At 43.1% G+C, this 17,480-nt stretch overlaps 1 protein-coding gene across 5 annotated transcripts in view; it reads left to right on the top strand.

Annotated features, from left to right (window-relative positions):
• MOCOS (molybdenum cofactor sulfurase) overlaps positions 1 to 17,480 on the top strand; it is a 58,314-nt gene that overhangs the window by 7,632 nt on the left and 33,202 nt on the right. For all 5 annotated transcript variants that reach the window (XM_061557433.1, XM_061557435.1, XM_061557434.1 and 2 more), the window contains 2 exons: positions 4,817 to 5,731; positions 12,175 to 12,251. In XM_061557433.1, the coding sequence (XP_061413417.1) occupies positions 4,817 to 5,731; positions 12,175 to 12,251 (992 nt within the window). The remainder of the gene's footprint in view (positions 1 to 4,816; positions 5,732 to 12,174; positions 12,252 to 17,480) is intronic.

Raw genomic sequence — 17,480 nt, 5'->3', positions numbered from 1 at the left:
GGCAGCGGATAAAGTACTGCCATTCCTGTTTGATAGTGCCACAAGTAAATGCATTTATTTATGGTTTTCATACACAGTGTACGTGTAAATGCCGAGGCGTCAACTTTTAAGTATAATGAGCGAAGCGCTCTCGGGCACGTGTTATTTCGCAGTAGATGCGTATATAAAGAAAGCCAGAGCCGGGTGAAGTGTTTCTACGGGGTGTGCAGGTTAGCCTGGTGTGCTGACTGAAGCAGGCACGGGAGTGCTTGCATAAATGATACATTAGACCAGCTTGGTGATTCATATATTATGAATGATGGATGGCACAGCCTAGCGATTGCATAAAGAAAGAGGGAAAATATATATATCTTAGAAAATGTGATGTCCATAATAATTCATGCAGTGATGTTGAATGTCAGTTTTCATGCGGTTAGTTAAAGTTGCTTACAGGCATATAGACATTTTTAATCGCCATTGTGGCAAATGACAAAAAGGACACTTAGCATTCCTAGTGTAACCACACTTGACCCCACATTTACATCTTTCTGATTAACAAAAAACACTTCCCAGTGTTAAAATAAAATGTAAGAAATGTATGCACGCACACTGTACACCCTACACATATCGGTTTCTTAAATACAGTATATCGAGTGCTGCATAAATACATGCATATTATTAAACCTGTCACAGAAGAACCCTTAATACAATGACTGCAAAAGTGGTGGATAAGGGATATGACTCATTAATACAGTTTGCCTGACCTGTCGTGAAGCAATACTCTGGCTTAATGCATTTTTTTTGTGATTTATCATCTCGGAACCAAAACCACAAACCTTTCTCTGCAACATTTATGATAAATGGAAGCAGATATTCAAGCCGTTCATCTTGTACTTGTGTTACACAAATCGAAAGCACGATGTTTTTTAAATTAAGGAAACATTCATACTCTGAGAGCACGAGATTAATATCTATAATATAGCTCCGTGAGTTTAATATTTTGGAATGTGTAGGGCATGTGTATATTTTTCTCTGCCACAGAAGGAAACTGTGAGTCTAATATAGCTCTCCTGCTTTTCTTCAGGTGAGCTTTTCAAAATCAGTTGTTGATTAAGGAAACGGCCCACAGCCAGGCTACCTACCGATCTAGGGCTAGTTGTTCAACCATCTCGTGAGTCAGCCAATCAATTTAAGGCCATATTAATTTAGTGCTTTGCGGGATGGCTTCCTATTATCCGCGATTTTTCCTTAAAGATAAGTGGATAAAAATTGCGGGTAACCCCACAGATAATAGGATCCATGATATTGGTCCCCCAGATCACGACAGATAAGAGTAATGTATACAATATCCTCCTGTCTGCATTTCTGCAACAAAAGCAGCAGCATCAGCAAAGTGAAAAAAAAGTGTGCTTGCACATCATTCTAATACAACTCACAATATCTCAAAGGGCTATATGTTAACGGTGGAAAAGCATTGTTTCATTTTCCCAAAAAAAAAAACACCTGAGATTGAGAAGCTGTGCAAGTGATTGTGAAAGTGCCTCAGGAAAATCATTCATGCTGACCGTGCCGGACATATTTTTCAAACATGGGAAGAGCTGAATTACAAAACCTGCACGTGAGGTGCATCTGTAGCCATCGTTGTGCTCTAAAGCAGCCACAGCTGGGTCATCGGACTGCACTGGGCAAAATATGCAGCAACCACCCGCCATGGTTGCTATTCTGTGCATCAGTTAAAGCCATTGGAGTTAATGAGAAATATTCTACCACTATACTCATTGGTTCTTTCGGTAAAGTCATATAGGTATAAAATAAAATAAATTAAATTACGACGTTTCGGGCGCAACACAAGCGTTGCCCACTTCAGCAATTGTTTCTTGCTGTGGTTGTCCCACCTGATGACGGACGCTTGTGTTGCGCCCGAAACGTCGTGATTTAATTTATTTTATTTTATACCTACGGGACTTTACCGAAAGAAGCAAAGAGTATGGATCCCTGCTGTCACAAAAACTTCTAATTTGATTATTCTACCACTGTCTCGTTGTCACTTTATTGTATGTTCTTGCATTGGCAGATGTGGGTTGGACAGTTGCATACATTTAAGACACCCCTCCTGAGATAATTACTGGTGGTGGACAAACTATGCACGGGCATCCATGTGAACATACAAAGTGAAAGATTTTGTACCATAGCTATGTTAATTTTTTAATTAAATGTGCAAAACTTGGCCTAATATTCCATGGACACCCCTTGCAATATTTGCATTACTATGCTTTTCCTCTTCCTAACTTACATTTTTCCTTTTGTCACATTTTGTTTCTTGACACCAACTTTAGAGTACCGATGTCATCTGTTTCGTTTGTCATTTATATCATCAACATCAGATACGTTCAATCCACTGTTCCATGAAGGCCTCCCAGAGCCACTGCTGTCCCTCTTGAGCCTGTGATGTAATAATCCGCCTAGCACCTGCACACGAGCTGATTTCATCACTCCCATCTCCTCTGAGTCCATCCTCTTGGATGGATTCCATTCCTTGGCTACCATTCTGTAATTATTCCTGATCGAGTGACATATCCTGTCCAAGCCCACTTAATTTTCTGAACACGTTGAATTATATATGTAACTGCTTATTTTCTCTAATTCACATGTTCATCTTCAGATCTCGAATTGTAATTTTAAACGTGCATCTCTCAATGCTTCTTTGTGCACCTTTGAGTTTTTTTCCCATTGTATTGTTTTTTAATGACCATGTTTCTGTGCAATGTCATGATAAGTAGTTTGCGCTAATGAAAAATGTTATTTCGCCATATTGGAATGTTACTTTTTATAATGAAGTTCAAAAACACCCTAGACCCACTATCTTACCCCTCTTTATTTCATCATTTTGATCCCAGTCTGCCTTCAATAGCTTTCCGATGTACTCATTCTGCCGTCTTCCAGTTGTATCCTCCCAACAGATATCTCCAATGTAGAGTACTGTATTAAAACAGTGATTAAATTGTAAGCTGCTCTTCATTAAGTACATTTTTATATGGATTAACACGTGTTCATTTAATTACCGTAAACGTTTAGATTATTCCCCTGCACAGTATAATCAGTTGCGAAAATTCAAATATGTTCGGTGTATAAGTGCCTCTTATCAGTAGTAGTAACTGTAAGACTGTTAAATATAGCAATAATGTAACAATCACCATATTAATGACAGTAAAAATGATAAAAGTACAGATTATTTGGAAATGGTGGTGCTTTATAAAGAGAGTTACCGTTGTTTAGCTCTTATGAGAATACAATCTAATTTATTGTCCTGTTGGAGGTATCTTTGGGAATTACCTTGTTAAATTTTGCTTTAAAATGTGTTACCAAGACATCACTTACCAACATGGATTAGTGGTGCTCATCACAGTCATATTTTATTAGTCGGGGAATAACATGAGTTTGTTGTGGGGTTTGTTCTCTCTTATTTGAACTTTAGAAGAATAATTCGACATTCATCCTTGTTTTATATTTATTAATAATTACACGAGTTATTGACCATGAAATTGTTTCGTGCGTCTGATTTGTAGACACCATTTCAACGTTTATGGTGAATACTTTCACTGTCTTGAGATTCGCTGGTCAACATATTCATTATGTACTACTGTACAGTATAAGTAGATGTATGTGTCCGGACTTTGTTAATCAACTCTGCGGTAAATATGGGATTTCCCCCCCCCCCCCTATTCTGAAAATGAGAATCGGCATTGAACTATCAAGGTGGCATTTAGCATTATTGCAGTCAATCTATGTAGCAGCCACGAGATACAGTAAACAATTATGGTAACGTTTTGTACTTGGCTAGGACTGTCTTTTCGGTGGGTCACCACAGGCTGCTTCTGTGTTTCAAGTTTGTTGATACAATTTCATGGTCTGACACCATGTGATTTCGGAGAGTTTTGGCAGCTTAGACTTATGCATACATACACCGTTGCACACTAATGCGCACACGTTTATTCGTATCATCGCAATGGAAAAGCGAAATTGCGCAATTGGTTTAGTTGGAAAATAAATGGAAAAGTTATCTGAAGTTTCGGACCATACTGCTGGAGTGCACATTCACCGCAGTGAGAGTTTTTCTTTTTTCCCAACAGCACATCTATAAAGTATGCTATTACCACAAAATGAAATTGCAATTTTAATGGGGCACACTAAACAGGGCGAGTATTGCGATGGAAGTTATTACAGAAAGCGCTTCTACACAACGGCTGAGTTGCAAATGTGTTGCAGAATTCTGAACCGTTGAAAATATTTTCTTTTAATCTCTGTGTCACAATATTGCGAGTTTAAAAGGAATCACCTTTTCACTAGTGAATTGCCATACATAATGATATATTCGATTTAACATGTAGGATTTCGCAATCAATATTATTCATAATAAAGGTTTTTGAATTAGATTGCGTAAATATAAATGTCGTTAACCCACCACCACCACCCGACACAGCCAATTTGTAATGTTTGCACGTGAATACAACTCACCAACTAGAGTAAATCCACAACATTTACAAACTGAGTATGACGTTTCGCTGGCAATTACATCCAACTTCACCAGGCGATATGCCTGTTAATATTGTCGGTTTACTCTCCAACACACTGTGGTGCTGAAGTAGGAACTAATCGGCACATGTTGTGAACTTGACAAACCTTGCTAATTGGCTGTGTCTGGGGGTGGTGGGTTAACAAGACATTTATATTTATGCAAATCTAACAACAACAAAAAACCTTCATTATGAATTAAGATATTCATTTGTTTGAACACATTAGGGACGGTTTGAAAAATATGTTTTGTTTCTCTGACCAGGATCCTCCAACATTTCAAAGCGTCCCCTGATGAATATGCCGTTGTCTTCACCTCGGGGTGTACAGCAGCTCTCAAATTGGTGGCAGAAAGTTTCCCCTGGTCCAGCGGGAAACAAAAGAACCCATCTGCGAAGTTAACGGAGCATGTACAGCCCTCCAACGGAGAGGACGTGTGCAGTTTTAATGGCGGTGGTGATGCAACATCTGAGCTTGACAGGCAGAGCAGGAGTGTGTTTTGCTACCTCACAGATAACCACACGTCGGTGATTGGCATACGTGTCTTGGCACAGAATGCTGGTGCCGGATGCCTTGCAGTGACCCCTGAAGAGGTAGAATCGGGCCCGGCTCAGACCTCCTGTGGCCCAAAGTGTAGATGTGATATTAACAGAAATACAGCTGCTGACAAGGTTAGTGAATCCTCAGTGGGCCACCAATGTGTTCAGACCCAGCAGGATGGAGGTGAGCCGCAGAGTCACGAGCCACCGCCTCCCAAAAGGCTCGAGAGACCTGCCGATGTCAAGGAGCTCCACCACCTATTCGCTTTCCCGGCACAGAGCAACTTCACGGGCAGAAAGTACCCGCTGCGCTGGGTGACAGCTGTGCAGGAAAGGGGAGCGGCGGCCCTGCTGCCGACCCAAGCAGTGGTGGCGCGAGAGAGTAGTCGGTGGCACGTCCTGCTGGATGCCGCGAGCCTTGCAAGCACGGCCCCACTCGACCTGTCGGTCCACGCGGCCGACCTCGTTCCCATCTCCTTCTACAAACTCTTCGGGTTCCCCACCGGCCTCGGCGCCCTGCTGGTTCGGGCGCCCTGCCAGGCACTGCTACTCAAGCATAGGGCATACTTCGGAGGGGGCACGGCCGCAGCTTATTTACCCGCGGAAGACTTCTATGTTCCTCGAGACTCCTTCTGTGACAGGTGTGGTTCACGCTCGCTTTTCCACAAGCGCGTTAATTCATTGGTCAGTAATTAAGTGCAATTGGACGTAAAATTATATTTTTAGGGAGATTGATTAGGAATAATTGGAAAGCTGCCTTGGGAAATCAGTTACTGGCTGTAACAGTGATTTATTTTCGTGGCGGAAGTGGCTCATTGTGTTTTTTACACTGAGTTTGTTGTAGTAAGATTCACTTTTAATAACACTTGATTCCACTTTAGAAGCTAAAAACTAAAAAAAAAACTAAATATATACAGAACTACTATTATACACAAATCATCGGTGACTAAAGGTGTGCTTACTTGTCCGTAGCAGGACATCCATTCTTAAGTTGGTGAATTAACAAATTGTGGCAGCATTTCCTGCATTTACCTTTTGGAGTAATCTGTCAGATAAACAAACTATAGTATAGTATTTTAGTTATAAATAAAGTCCAAGAAATTCAAGTTACCTACAATTATGCAAGTTATTTTGACTGCACTGGTTCTATGTGGATGTATTTTACATCTATTGCAGTGGTTCTTAACCTGGGGTGCACTCACCCACTGGGGGTGTGAGATTCCCTTTCTGGGGGTGCGAGACATGGCCAGATTTTTTTAGAAGGTAAATCATAGATAACACAAATTAAATACGGGCATGTAAGTACAGCTACTTTGTTTCATCAAACCTATGTATTTATTAACATACATGTTTTTAACGATTGAGAACCATTGGGGTGCAGTCTGCAGTAAAGGTTAAGAACCACTGATCTATTACAATGCTTTTGAAAAGTAGGGGATCATTGCAAAAGTGCGACGATGTGAACTTATCGGCCACAGTTCCACAACCTCCATGCTTCTCTCGAGGGGTGTAACGATGCATCGATTAATCAAATCTCAATTCTTCTAGCTCATGATACCTGCACCGAATCGCATGAGTAAGCATTGATGTTTATTCGATTTGTTTGCGTTGTGCAGTGAGTTCACGTGGTGCATGTGGTCACTAAATGACCCACTGCACTCACCACAATGAAACAAATATATTGTTAAATTAAATTGTGATCATTCTATCGCAAAAACTTAATTGAATTGCAGTGGGAGTGGATGCTTACACCCCTACTTTTCTCCATCTGAAATCTTTCATGCAATGTATTGTTCATCATCGATGTACACGAGGGTGACATATACACGCATGCTCTGTGGCTAAGTGGTTACAAAGTACAGCAGCAGATGTGTTAATTTGCACGTGAATAAAAATAAACCTCACTTGACAAAAAATGTCACGGCCTTACAAATGTCACGCCTCCAAAAAATATGGTAAATGTCACCAATTGATATGATGGCTTGCAAATTGTCTTCTGTCACAGATATAAAACGTAGATTTATTTATATTTTGTTTGCTGGATCTAAGCTTTATCAGCGTTACCTTCCCTTAGTGGGATGGCATGACTTTTTTCCCCTCATCTTAACGGTGATCATCTCCCCATTTAATATATCAGTTTCACAATTGCTGTAAATGTTGAATGGAAAGGAACCTCTCATCTTCAGCAATATGTTGCTTAGGAAAGAGCAATTTGCACGCATTAAAATGTTATCTCAGAAACGTAAGGGGAATTTTCCACACCCTCTTTAAAGTGTTTTTCCTACCAGTAACAATATATGGCAATGCATGAATGTATTCCCAGCCTTGATGGTTATCCTAGAGCTATTAAACAGTGTTCAATGGTGGTGGGAAGCAGTGACCTTTATGTTTTGGTCGAAATTACCAAGCACTGGAACTGGGAACCTTGCACCAATGTTGGAGGAGAATATATTTTGAGGCATTCTTGACTCTAGGTTGTGCTTACAATCATGCGTTTCCCTTTTAAGGTTTCCTAATTAATGTTTATTGACCCCAAATTGAAATATATTTCAACAACGAATGACCATTTTGCAGACAAATGCACATTGCTGATTACAAGCCGGTCCTCTTACCATTTTTAGGAGACGTGTAATGATTCCTCCGTCCAGTGATTGAACAAATTGTCACAATTTGGGGTCGCGGTCCAATTAAATTTTGTTTTTGTTTTTAAGTCTCGATTTTACCGTTGAATTTAGTATTTCTCCCTTTTTCAAATTTTGCCCCATTCGCTTAAATATGATTCGCATACAATTGACATCATATGCATGTATCATGAATATTCTATCTTCACATGTGATTCAATGCATGTTGAGCACAGGAATTGAGGTTAATGAGTGACTCGATGCATCGTTACGTGCCTATCGACATGCGACAGACAAGAAACTGCTGAAATTATTGGAAATCAAATGTAATGGAATATGTCCTGTGGCACAGCCAACTGTCAGATGGTTTGTTTTGCAACAGCTTTGTTGGCCGAGTCAGTCGCGATCGTACTAACGCACTGTATGCGATGACAGCTCCTGGCTTTGATTTCGGCAGTAACTGCCAGTGGCGGCAAAAAGACCGTCCGTTCAGAATGTTGGGGTGGCTGAGAGGGCTGCGATTGATCCCCCGCGTATGCACCATTTGTCACGCTGCTGTTCATGCTTCGGGTGGTGGAGATCGATAGCGTGAAGGGCCCAAGCGAAGCTCTCTCGTTTCCCATTGCCTGGCACACGGTGCCACCAGGGGAGGTTCCAATGCCAGCGTAGCGATCTCAGCAATAAAATCTGTGCTTTGCTACTGCTCCATCAACCACGATAATTAAATTAGCAGGCAGATAATTTAATCAATAGTGTAAAATAAAATTCAGCATAAAATGTTAGCTAAAACCTTTAATTAAGTGAGCGTTGTTTGTAAATCGTCAGATTCTATGCTAACTATTGTAAATGGTGCTGTGAATAAATTTTATATTCCTTTAGGGCATTCCACCGCCCCTACATGATTTATAATTGGGCACATTCTAATTTACTCCCTTATATCATTCGTTATTGTTTGACTGCAAGTTTATTTTCACGTAATGCATTGCAATAACTGTGCATAATATTTCAATATCGATAACTTCATCTTTATGGATTTTTCTATACAGGGCTTATTTATTTTTGTACTTAAAACTGGAATTCTTAAGAATGTAACTAGTGCTGTAACCATTCATTATTTCAGTTGATTTTAATGTACGCACATGTTAGGTAATAACAGCAAGTAGATTTTATTGAGAGCCAATCAGAAATGAAGTGAGTTATTGCTAACTAATGTGGAAGTAGCAAAAAATTGGCTGCATTTCTATCCTAACAAAATGTCAATGGGAATCATTAAACAGTACGTAGTAAATTAATGAGAAGCTGCATTGTAGCACTGCAAAGCGGTGATGTAGCTATCAAGTGTGCAGGTGGTCCAACTGGTTCATGGAGTGGAGTGGCCCACATGCTGGACTACGATGAGGGTGGGGGGGGGCCCCCAGGTTAGGGCCCCCCTCCCACCCTCTTCATTGGCGGGGCCCATATCATTCCTTGCAAATGGGCCCATGCTAACCACATCACACCACAGCTGTAATGACACTTAGTAGAGCTAATAAGCAATATAGTGCATTCTCTGGGTTATGAGATGCTCCTAAAAGTAAGAGTGCCCTAAAATTGTGCCCAGTCTAAACAAAGTTATAAAAATTTTGTCACACGTACACACCTACTGGGGATATAAAATACATCCCCCAACTTTAACTTTAAAGTACATGGGGGTAAATTGCGTCATAATCCAGTAAAAATAATACTCTATCTACAGTTTAACAGCACAAATCTGTGGAATGAGAAATCGTTTTCATCGGTCACAAGCCTGGGTGTTTGGTAAAGTGGAATTGGAAAGCAAAGGAGCACACCCAGTGAATGTACAATCAAGGTAAAATAGTTCCATTTCAGCAAATAAACAAATAGGGCACAACTAATGCCATTCATTTGTACGTGACTCGCATGTCACAAGACGAGCATGAAACATGTGGCATTTCTTTTTGCCCACCTGCTTTTCTGCACATATGTGTATGCTCCTTAGGCTCAGAACTTGCCGCACATGTTACAACCAGATGTACATCGTGACCTTTGACGCTGAAGCCTGGGGGAGTGCCATGGTGGAAGAAGGGGGGGGGGGGCCTGTGACAAAACAATTTGTAGCGGGATGTTTGATGAGAGCCATGCATAGTGCACTGCGACAGCCCACTGCACTTAGAGTATTGTAATGCGAAGCGCCACACCTCCACAGACGCTGTGCTGACGGCACACCGACGGCTTTCAATTTAATCTCCTTAATATAATAGCAATGATAAATATGTTACAGCCCTTTGTTAATCCGCTTCTGGAAGAAGGCCTCCCCATGCCCTCTCAGTTGTGAGGCTAGTTTGACAAGGTACAGGTTGGATGAAGAGGCCCTCGATATCCCCGTTCAGATACCACTCTCCACTGATATGAGCCATGGCTGAGAATGATCGAGTCGAACTCGGGTGGCCGGGTCCATTGCATAGTGCTCTCCATACATATTTTTCTCCTTGGTGAAAACAAATACAGTAAATACAGCAAAATAAACATTTAAAATAAATTCAGTTCATGCTCAAAACGAGTGTGGGGTGGTGTGCTTTATCTGTTTCATTTCTGAAGCAGTGGTGAAAATTTCACATTCAAATGGAAAGGACCAGTCTCACCATACCACAAAGTTTAGTGCAGTTGCAATAATTATGTTGATTATCATATAATTGAACACATTTGCATTGAAGGATCACAGCAATTCTCCAGATCCTTGAACCCGGCCAATGTCCGTCCACTTGTCCACTTGTGGCTAATCAAGAAGCCAGCAAGCAAGGCACGTTTTGTGCAATTGTGTGCTCATGCATATGTCTGTGCGTTTGGTGCATTTTGCAGTATGGAGCAATAGTGCGGTGGTGAGCACACTGCAGTATAAACCCGGCTATCCGGGTTCGATTCTCGCTTATGCCCGCCACCAGTGACGGTTATCTGGACCGGTCCTGGGCCTCCCAAAGGTCAACTCAGCCTCAAATCAGTACCTGGTGCAGTGTGTAAACATCGCTACGAGGGAGACAAAACCACACCCACCCCCTCGTGTGCCATGCCGGCCTTCATATGTGCTCACTAACAGCACTTCCCAAACAGTCTATTTAGGCTACATGGGGGATATTTGTCTTTGGTGCATCTGCCAAACATCTCAGCCAGTCAGCTCAGTCAGTCAACCCATGTCGCCTGGGTCTGTCCCGTGATCTCCTGCCAGCAGGCCTTCGACACTTCACCTGGCCTCAAACATGCATCTAGCCTGGTACAAGCGCTATGGTAACATCCACTGTTACATAGTGATAAATAGGGACTGTTATCATAGCGTAGTGGTTAGAGCATTACGCTACAAACCCAGTGATCAGAGTTCATTTACAACACAAGGCCAACATCACTGACAAATATCTGAACTAGTTCTGGGCCTTCCCTAGGTCGACTCGGTCTTTTAAAAAAAAATCAGTACCTGATCCAGTGTTTAAACACCAAGACTCGGGATACAAAAGTGGTGGGGCATGGTACTACTATCACATGTGTCAACAGCGATATAGATGATCTTTGTCTTTGTGTGTACTGCTGGTACAAGCTCGATTAGCAGTCCTCTACAGAAGCCAGGAGAGCATCTAAGGGTAAATGGGGAACACACCGTTACTGGCCGGCTTTGTCTCCCAAGTGCTAGTTTTGATACTTTACGCCAGGAAACCAATTTTAGTTAAGTTGACTTTGGGGAATCCCACACAGCATATGCACACCTCAGATAATCGGTGCTCAAAAAAAGCATTTCTCCAATTAGTCTCTCACATAATGAGATGTAATTGTTTTCTCTTCATCTTTCTCAGTGCATTTGTATGCAAAGAGTCTAAGTTACACTTAAAGAGCAGATATGGAGAAGCCACGATATAAAATATTCACAGCTCAAATGAGATGCACTTTCGCCTTAACTGCACATACTGTAATTGCTTTGACATTTGCTATCATTTATCGTTAAACATAAAGTAAAATTTTAGCACCGATTATAAGTGCTGTATCATCGTTATTTTGCAAGAAAAATGATAAAACACTTTTTGACTGCATATTTTAACAGTTTAAAACTCGATACTTTAATTCAAATCGATTTTTTTACACTAATCAGACTGCATCAAATTATGCATAGTACAGTAGAAGTACCCTGGAGCTCAGTCTTATGGACATAATTCATTGGCATCAATATTAGATTAATGTTGTAAAACAAATTCAGTTGACCTTTGTGCACAGTGCAATATTGACTGAATACAGTTATCTTATAGATATAAGCAGCGATCGAACAATGAGGTCATTTTAGCGAGCTTATCATTGCAAGGTTCGTCTAACGTGAAATGGGAAATGGCTCCTGAGGTGGCCTTTTAAACACTACAGCACAACAACGGCACGTGTTGTGACCGCATTTTGTGTCTCTTTCACTGTGCCTCGGGTACACCCTCCAGGTTCGAAGATGGCACCGTCTCGTTCCTGGATATTGTGGCACTGAGGCATGGATTTGACACCCTAGAAGGACTCACAGGTATGCCCCCCCCCCCCCCCCCCCACTTTGGAGAAACAATAACACGATATGTATCATGGGAAGAAAAATATATCACAATACCAGAAGAGGGGAGAACTACATGGAGAGCATTGTCTTGAGCAGTGGCGGTTGATCATGAGATGCCATTGGGGCCCAAGCCCCACGGTTATTTTAAAGATAATAAGATACATACACCCAGCTCCCTGTCCCTCCTTCCCAGGTAGGCTTACATGCCCCACAAATATATTTACCCACTAGCTGCCACCGAGTGGTGGATTATTATCAGCGAACAATAAACCTGACTTTTTAATGTCCTGGGAAGAATTACAGATTTCCCAGGGTGGCAGCTACCCCAAAAAGAGGACGATGCTGAGAAAAGCAGGGACAGGTAATGAACCCACTCACAGCTATAGGCAGCAGGCGCAACTTCATTAGAACGCGCCCTATGTGAGCGTAGACCCGCTGCCGTTTTCAAATAGAGAGACCGTGGATTCAAGAACTAAAGAAGCAGTAATGATGGTTTGGAAATAAGCATTAACACGGCAGGGGGTGCGACCCAACATACAATTCATTATTACGAATGTAACACTAGGCTGCTGCGGTATGCATACTTTATACAGCATTTGTCTGCATGCTTGTGAAAAATATAATTATACCCATGTAGATAAAGGGAATGGTTTAATAATTGGGGCTGCTGAAACAGCTTAAAATGCCTAAACTCACACACATGGGTAACACGACATTTGGACAATGATTGCATTTGTAATGGGTTCAACTGTGTCGCAGACATAGACTTGGAGGCAACACATTTATTAAGTTCCAACACACGGGGTATCTTTCCCCTTAACAGAATACCAACCTATGGTAGTGACCACCAGGCTAACTACACGAGTTACAACGTAACTGCTACTACGGACCGGGACCAACAGCTTCGGCCTGGGTCCACGTGTTGGAGACTCATTGAACGGAGAACGTAGACGAAGGATTTATCTCGGGACCCGGCTTATATTCTATGTGGCGTAGCCGGCTCCACCCTTGGCCATGTCCACCTTCCAGAATATGGGTCCCAATCATGTGACCACCCCTAGCCCCCTCATGGGGCCCCTTTGTAGACTTAACTGGTCACGTGTCCTACTGGGTCAACCAGAGTGCCATGGCCTCGAATAACCTCATCCTTCGGCTGGCACCCACACACCCTGTCCTGTAGGGTCGGCACAGCACACAAAACGTGGTGCCATCTCGCGCTATAATTCAGCGCTCACCGGGCCCCTCTAGGGCCGGTACTACACGCACACCAGTGTGGTATCCGCGATGTCGCAACACCGCACGCCGTGCCCCTCTAGGGCCGGCACTGCACCCAGCATGTTGACATCCAGCGATGTCACTACACATTCATGAGATTGCCAAGATTGCCTCTGTATTTGCATCATGCATATCACAGGTACTACAGGATATATACCTGTTGCCTTTGATCTGTCTTGTTCCAGTACCAAATGAAACACGAGGTTTAATTGGAATTTTCCCTGGAAGCCTCCTGCGCTTCGGAAAGCTTTTGAAGGGGAAAGCGCACGGAGTCAGAAATGTTATAATTTGCCTTGTTGGGCGCGGCTCGTAACTGGACATCAATCGGGGGTTCGTGTTCTCTCCCGTACATTCAAAAAACGGTGAGTAGCCGGTGGATGCGTGAGGAGCCATCCTATATGCAGCTAGGACTCCGGGAATATACAAATCCCAGTCGAGTTGGGACTCGCTGACCCAATGGCTCAACATGGAGGTCAGAGTCCTGTGCAGCTGCTCAACCATGCCATTCGTCTGCAGGTGGTACTTTCTTTGTTCCCAAACAATCACACACCTCGTGCAACAATTTTGAAGAAAAATTATTGCTCTGATCGGTCAGAAGACGTTTGGGAGCACCTTTGTCCATGACATAACCATTGAGGAATGCCTCAGTGATCGTTGCCGCCAACTGGTTGGGGAGCGGCCAGGCCACAGGCCATCATGAAAAATACTCGACTCCCACTAGCAAATACTTATTTCCACAAGGGGTAGTGGGAAATGGACCCAGGATGTCCAGAGCAACTAGTTAATTTATGCGGGAGACCTGAATCGATTGCAACGGTGGACAACAGGGTTTCGCCAGCGGTTTCCGCCGCGCGCACTGCACACACCCTTTCAACAAATTAGCGACATCCTCAGCCATGCCAGGCCAAAAGAAGTCCAGCTTAAGTGTGGCCAACATCTTATGCACACCCAGGTGCAACAGGCGCTCATGTAACGCCCAAATGACCAATAATGTTATAACGGTGCAACCCTCCGTCCCAATGCATGAGCAATCCGCCTCTAAGAATGACAGAGGCAACACCCCGTCGATCCCCGCCCCCCATCAGCCTCCCTGACACAGCGTCGCAGTTTAAGCAGGGAAGCGTCCTCAACCTGGAGGCGCCCCCATTCTTTGTGGTCCAACCCAATGACGGCGTCACGCGCCACCAGACCCTCGGCCACCTCAGATGTTACAACCTCGGCCGACGCCGCAAGGGAAGGGGGCAAGTGCTCGTTGGGCAGCTTACAGTGCCCCGAGCCCGAAAAACACGCGCACTTCCCCGCTCTTTGGTAATCCCGACAGGGCTGTCAGCGTTCGTGTGTCAGGAGCCTTTGCGATAGGTAACATTAAAGGAGTAGTCCTGGAGGAACTCCAACCAACGTGAAAGTTGGCCAGACGGCTGTTAAACACGCTGCGCGTACTGTAACGCTGCGTGGTCAGAGCGCACCTCAAAAGAGTCGACCATACAAATAGGGGCGATGCTGTTGCACGAAAAAGACAATAGCCAACAGTTCCCGGCGTGTGACACAGTCCCGTTGTTCGGCCGGAGACAGCACTCTGCTTCCGTATGCGACAACACTTGAGACAGAACAGCTCCAATTCCGGTGTTACTAGCGTCTGTATCAAGGACGAACGGCAAGGAAAAGTCGGGGTAGCGGAGGGGAGGGGCGTTCACCAAGCCATGCCGGAGCGCAACAAATGCGGCCTCCCCCCAATGGAATTTATGACCCTTTGCCATCAAGGCGTGGAGAGGTTTAGGGATGGTAGAGAACCTGGCGACAAAACGGCGGTAATAGGACGCGAATCCTATGAAACTGCGCACCTCCCCCACCGACGTGGGGGTCGGTCAAGTACGAACACATGCAGCTTTGTCTGGGTCAGTCGCAATACCAGATTCACTATGTGGCCAAGATACCGAACCGATTCGATAACATCGTCGAGATATACGAGGCACGAGTCCCACTGGAAACCAGCCAGAACCAGTTCCATTAATTGCTGTAATGTAGCCGGCGCGGAATGAAGACCCATCGGAAGCTGATTGAATTCAAACAAACGTTGTGGTGTACGAAAGGCTGTTTTGGGCTTAGAGTCTTCGTCTAGCGGCAACTGCCAAAACCCGGATAGGAGATCAAGAGTTGAAAAGAACCGCGCCCCTGCTAGAGCAGTCTAGCAGGGGCGCGGTTCGACACTGCACGCAGAGCATGGTGTCATCCAGCACTGCCAGTCAGTGCTCACCGAGCCCCTCTAGGGCCGGTACTGCACCCACATCCTCATGGTGCCCATGATGTCAATACATGGCACGCCGTGCCTCTCTAAGGCCGGCATTACACAGTGACATCCGCGATGTCACTACATATGTATCAATAATGTAATGATAAAAAATAAGTGGGTTTTAAATGCGTATAATATCATAATGATCTACCATCAATTCACCACTGGATTAAGGCTCCCCCAACCCACCATCATCTCTCTTGAAGCTGGGACATAATATAATAAATATTTTTTTCCGTTTTCTAAAACAAATTCATGAGGGATAGCTTAGTTTATTGCTTATTGTAGTTGTATTTAAATCACACTGAAGAAATATTGCAAGAGCGGTTAATGATAATAGTTTGAGGAAATTGGAATACTGGAGTGAGTAATCAAGCTCGTTGGTCTGTGAAGTGTTAAGACAATGTGCCTCACCAAACGTGACCTCAGGAGGTTTATCTTAAGTTAATGTTATTGAGTATGTTCTGTTCGTGCAGCTACTTGGCCTTGACACTTAGTATGTAAAAATAGAACATTGTCTACATCTAGTGATTATTCATATCTCGGTATTTTAAAAAAACATGAACAATGTTCTTTGAAATGGTGTGCACTTTGTGTGTGTATGTGTGTGCATTGTCCTTGTGGTTTACACTCTGCCTTATGATTCAAATATACGTTTACAGCCCTTTGTCAATCCACTGCTGGATGAGGGCCTCCCCAAGCTCTGCAAGTGATGATGACGAGTTATTTGATCATAGTTCACAATGCTAGTCAGTGCGGGTTCGTGAAAAGGATCTGAATGACCTAGCCTAATAAATTGTTGGCCATCATGCGCCACAGCAGCGTTTGAAACTGACCTGAGAGTTCACCAAGTTCGCTCATCCTTCATACCTGGTGCAGTATGAGATCAACATTCCCAACCTACAATTCTCCACCTCCCCCCAAACAATTTTTTTTTTCGTGTACAAATGTCATCACGTGTATTCGATGTATAAATCCAACCGTATTGTAGCCTAAGCACTGCAGAGACAAAGGGGTGACATGGTCGTACTCTCACTTCCCCTTTTGGTGCCTTGCCGCCTTCAATATATTTTTACTATCAGGCTTTAAGGACAAAATCTGAGACCCTTTTTATTGTTCTGTACTTTATGTACACTACACCAAATTGTCACTTGCTTATACACTACGGATATTTTAAAACGTGCTGCCTGATGTTAAACCATGTTTAGATTTTTTTTACAAAATCAATTGAAAGCACTTCCTTTGATTGACCATGCAGAATTGTTTTTAGAAAATCCATACATATGGCCAAATGGTTCGAAATGATATCACTCTAAAATGCAGCCAGTCTCTGAATTATCCTTGACACCCGTGAACTGTAATACTCAACGAAAGATAAATTCAACAAAGGAACACAGATTTTGTTTTCAGATAGATGCACCTGCGTTTACAACCCTCAGGATTGTGTCTCATCACAAACAGTGATTTCTTACAAACACGTTAGCCCTTTGCAGTTACAGAATTATAATCTTTATTTATCCTGCAGAAATCCGATGAGCCATGAAGCTCTTTTTCACAGATGTCCAGTAGGGGCGAGTCAGCAAACAGAAAACAACAATGCCTTAAAGTTAATTTCATTTTGGCACATGTGCTTCACA

This window comes from Lethenteron reissneri, chromosome 23, assembly GCF_015708825.2.
Source record: "Lethenteron reissneri isolate LAM-NWPU_2019-01 chromosome 23, ASM1570882v1, whole genome shotgun sequence".
In the NCBI taxonomy this organism is placed as follows: Eukaryota; Metazoa; Chordata; class Hyperoartia; order Petromyzontiformes; family Petromyzontidae; genus Lethenteron; species Lethenteron reissneri.
Note: the sequence above shows the minus strand (reverse complement) of the source record. Positions and strands in the feature narration are given on the sequence as shown.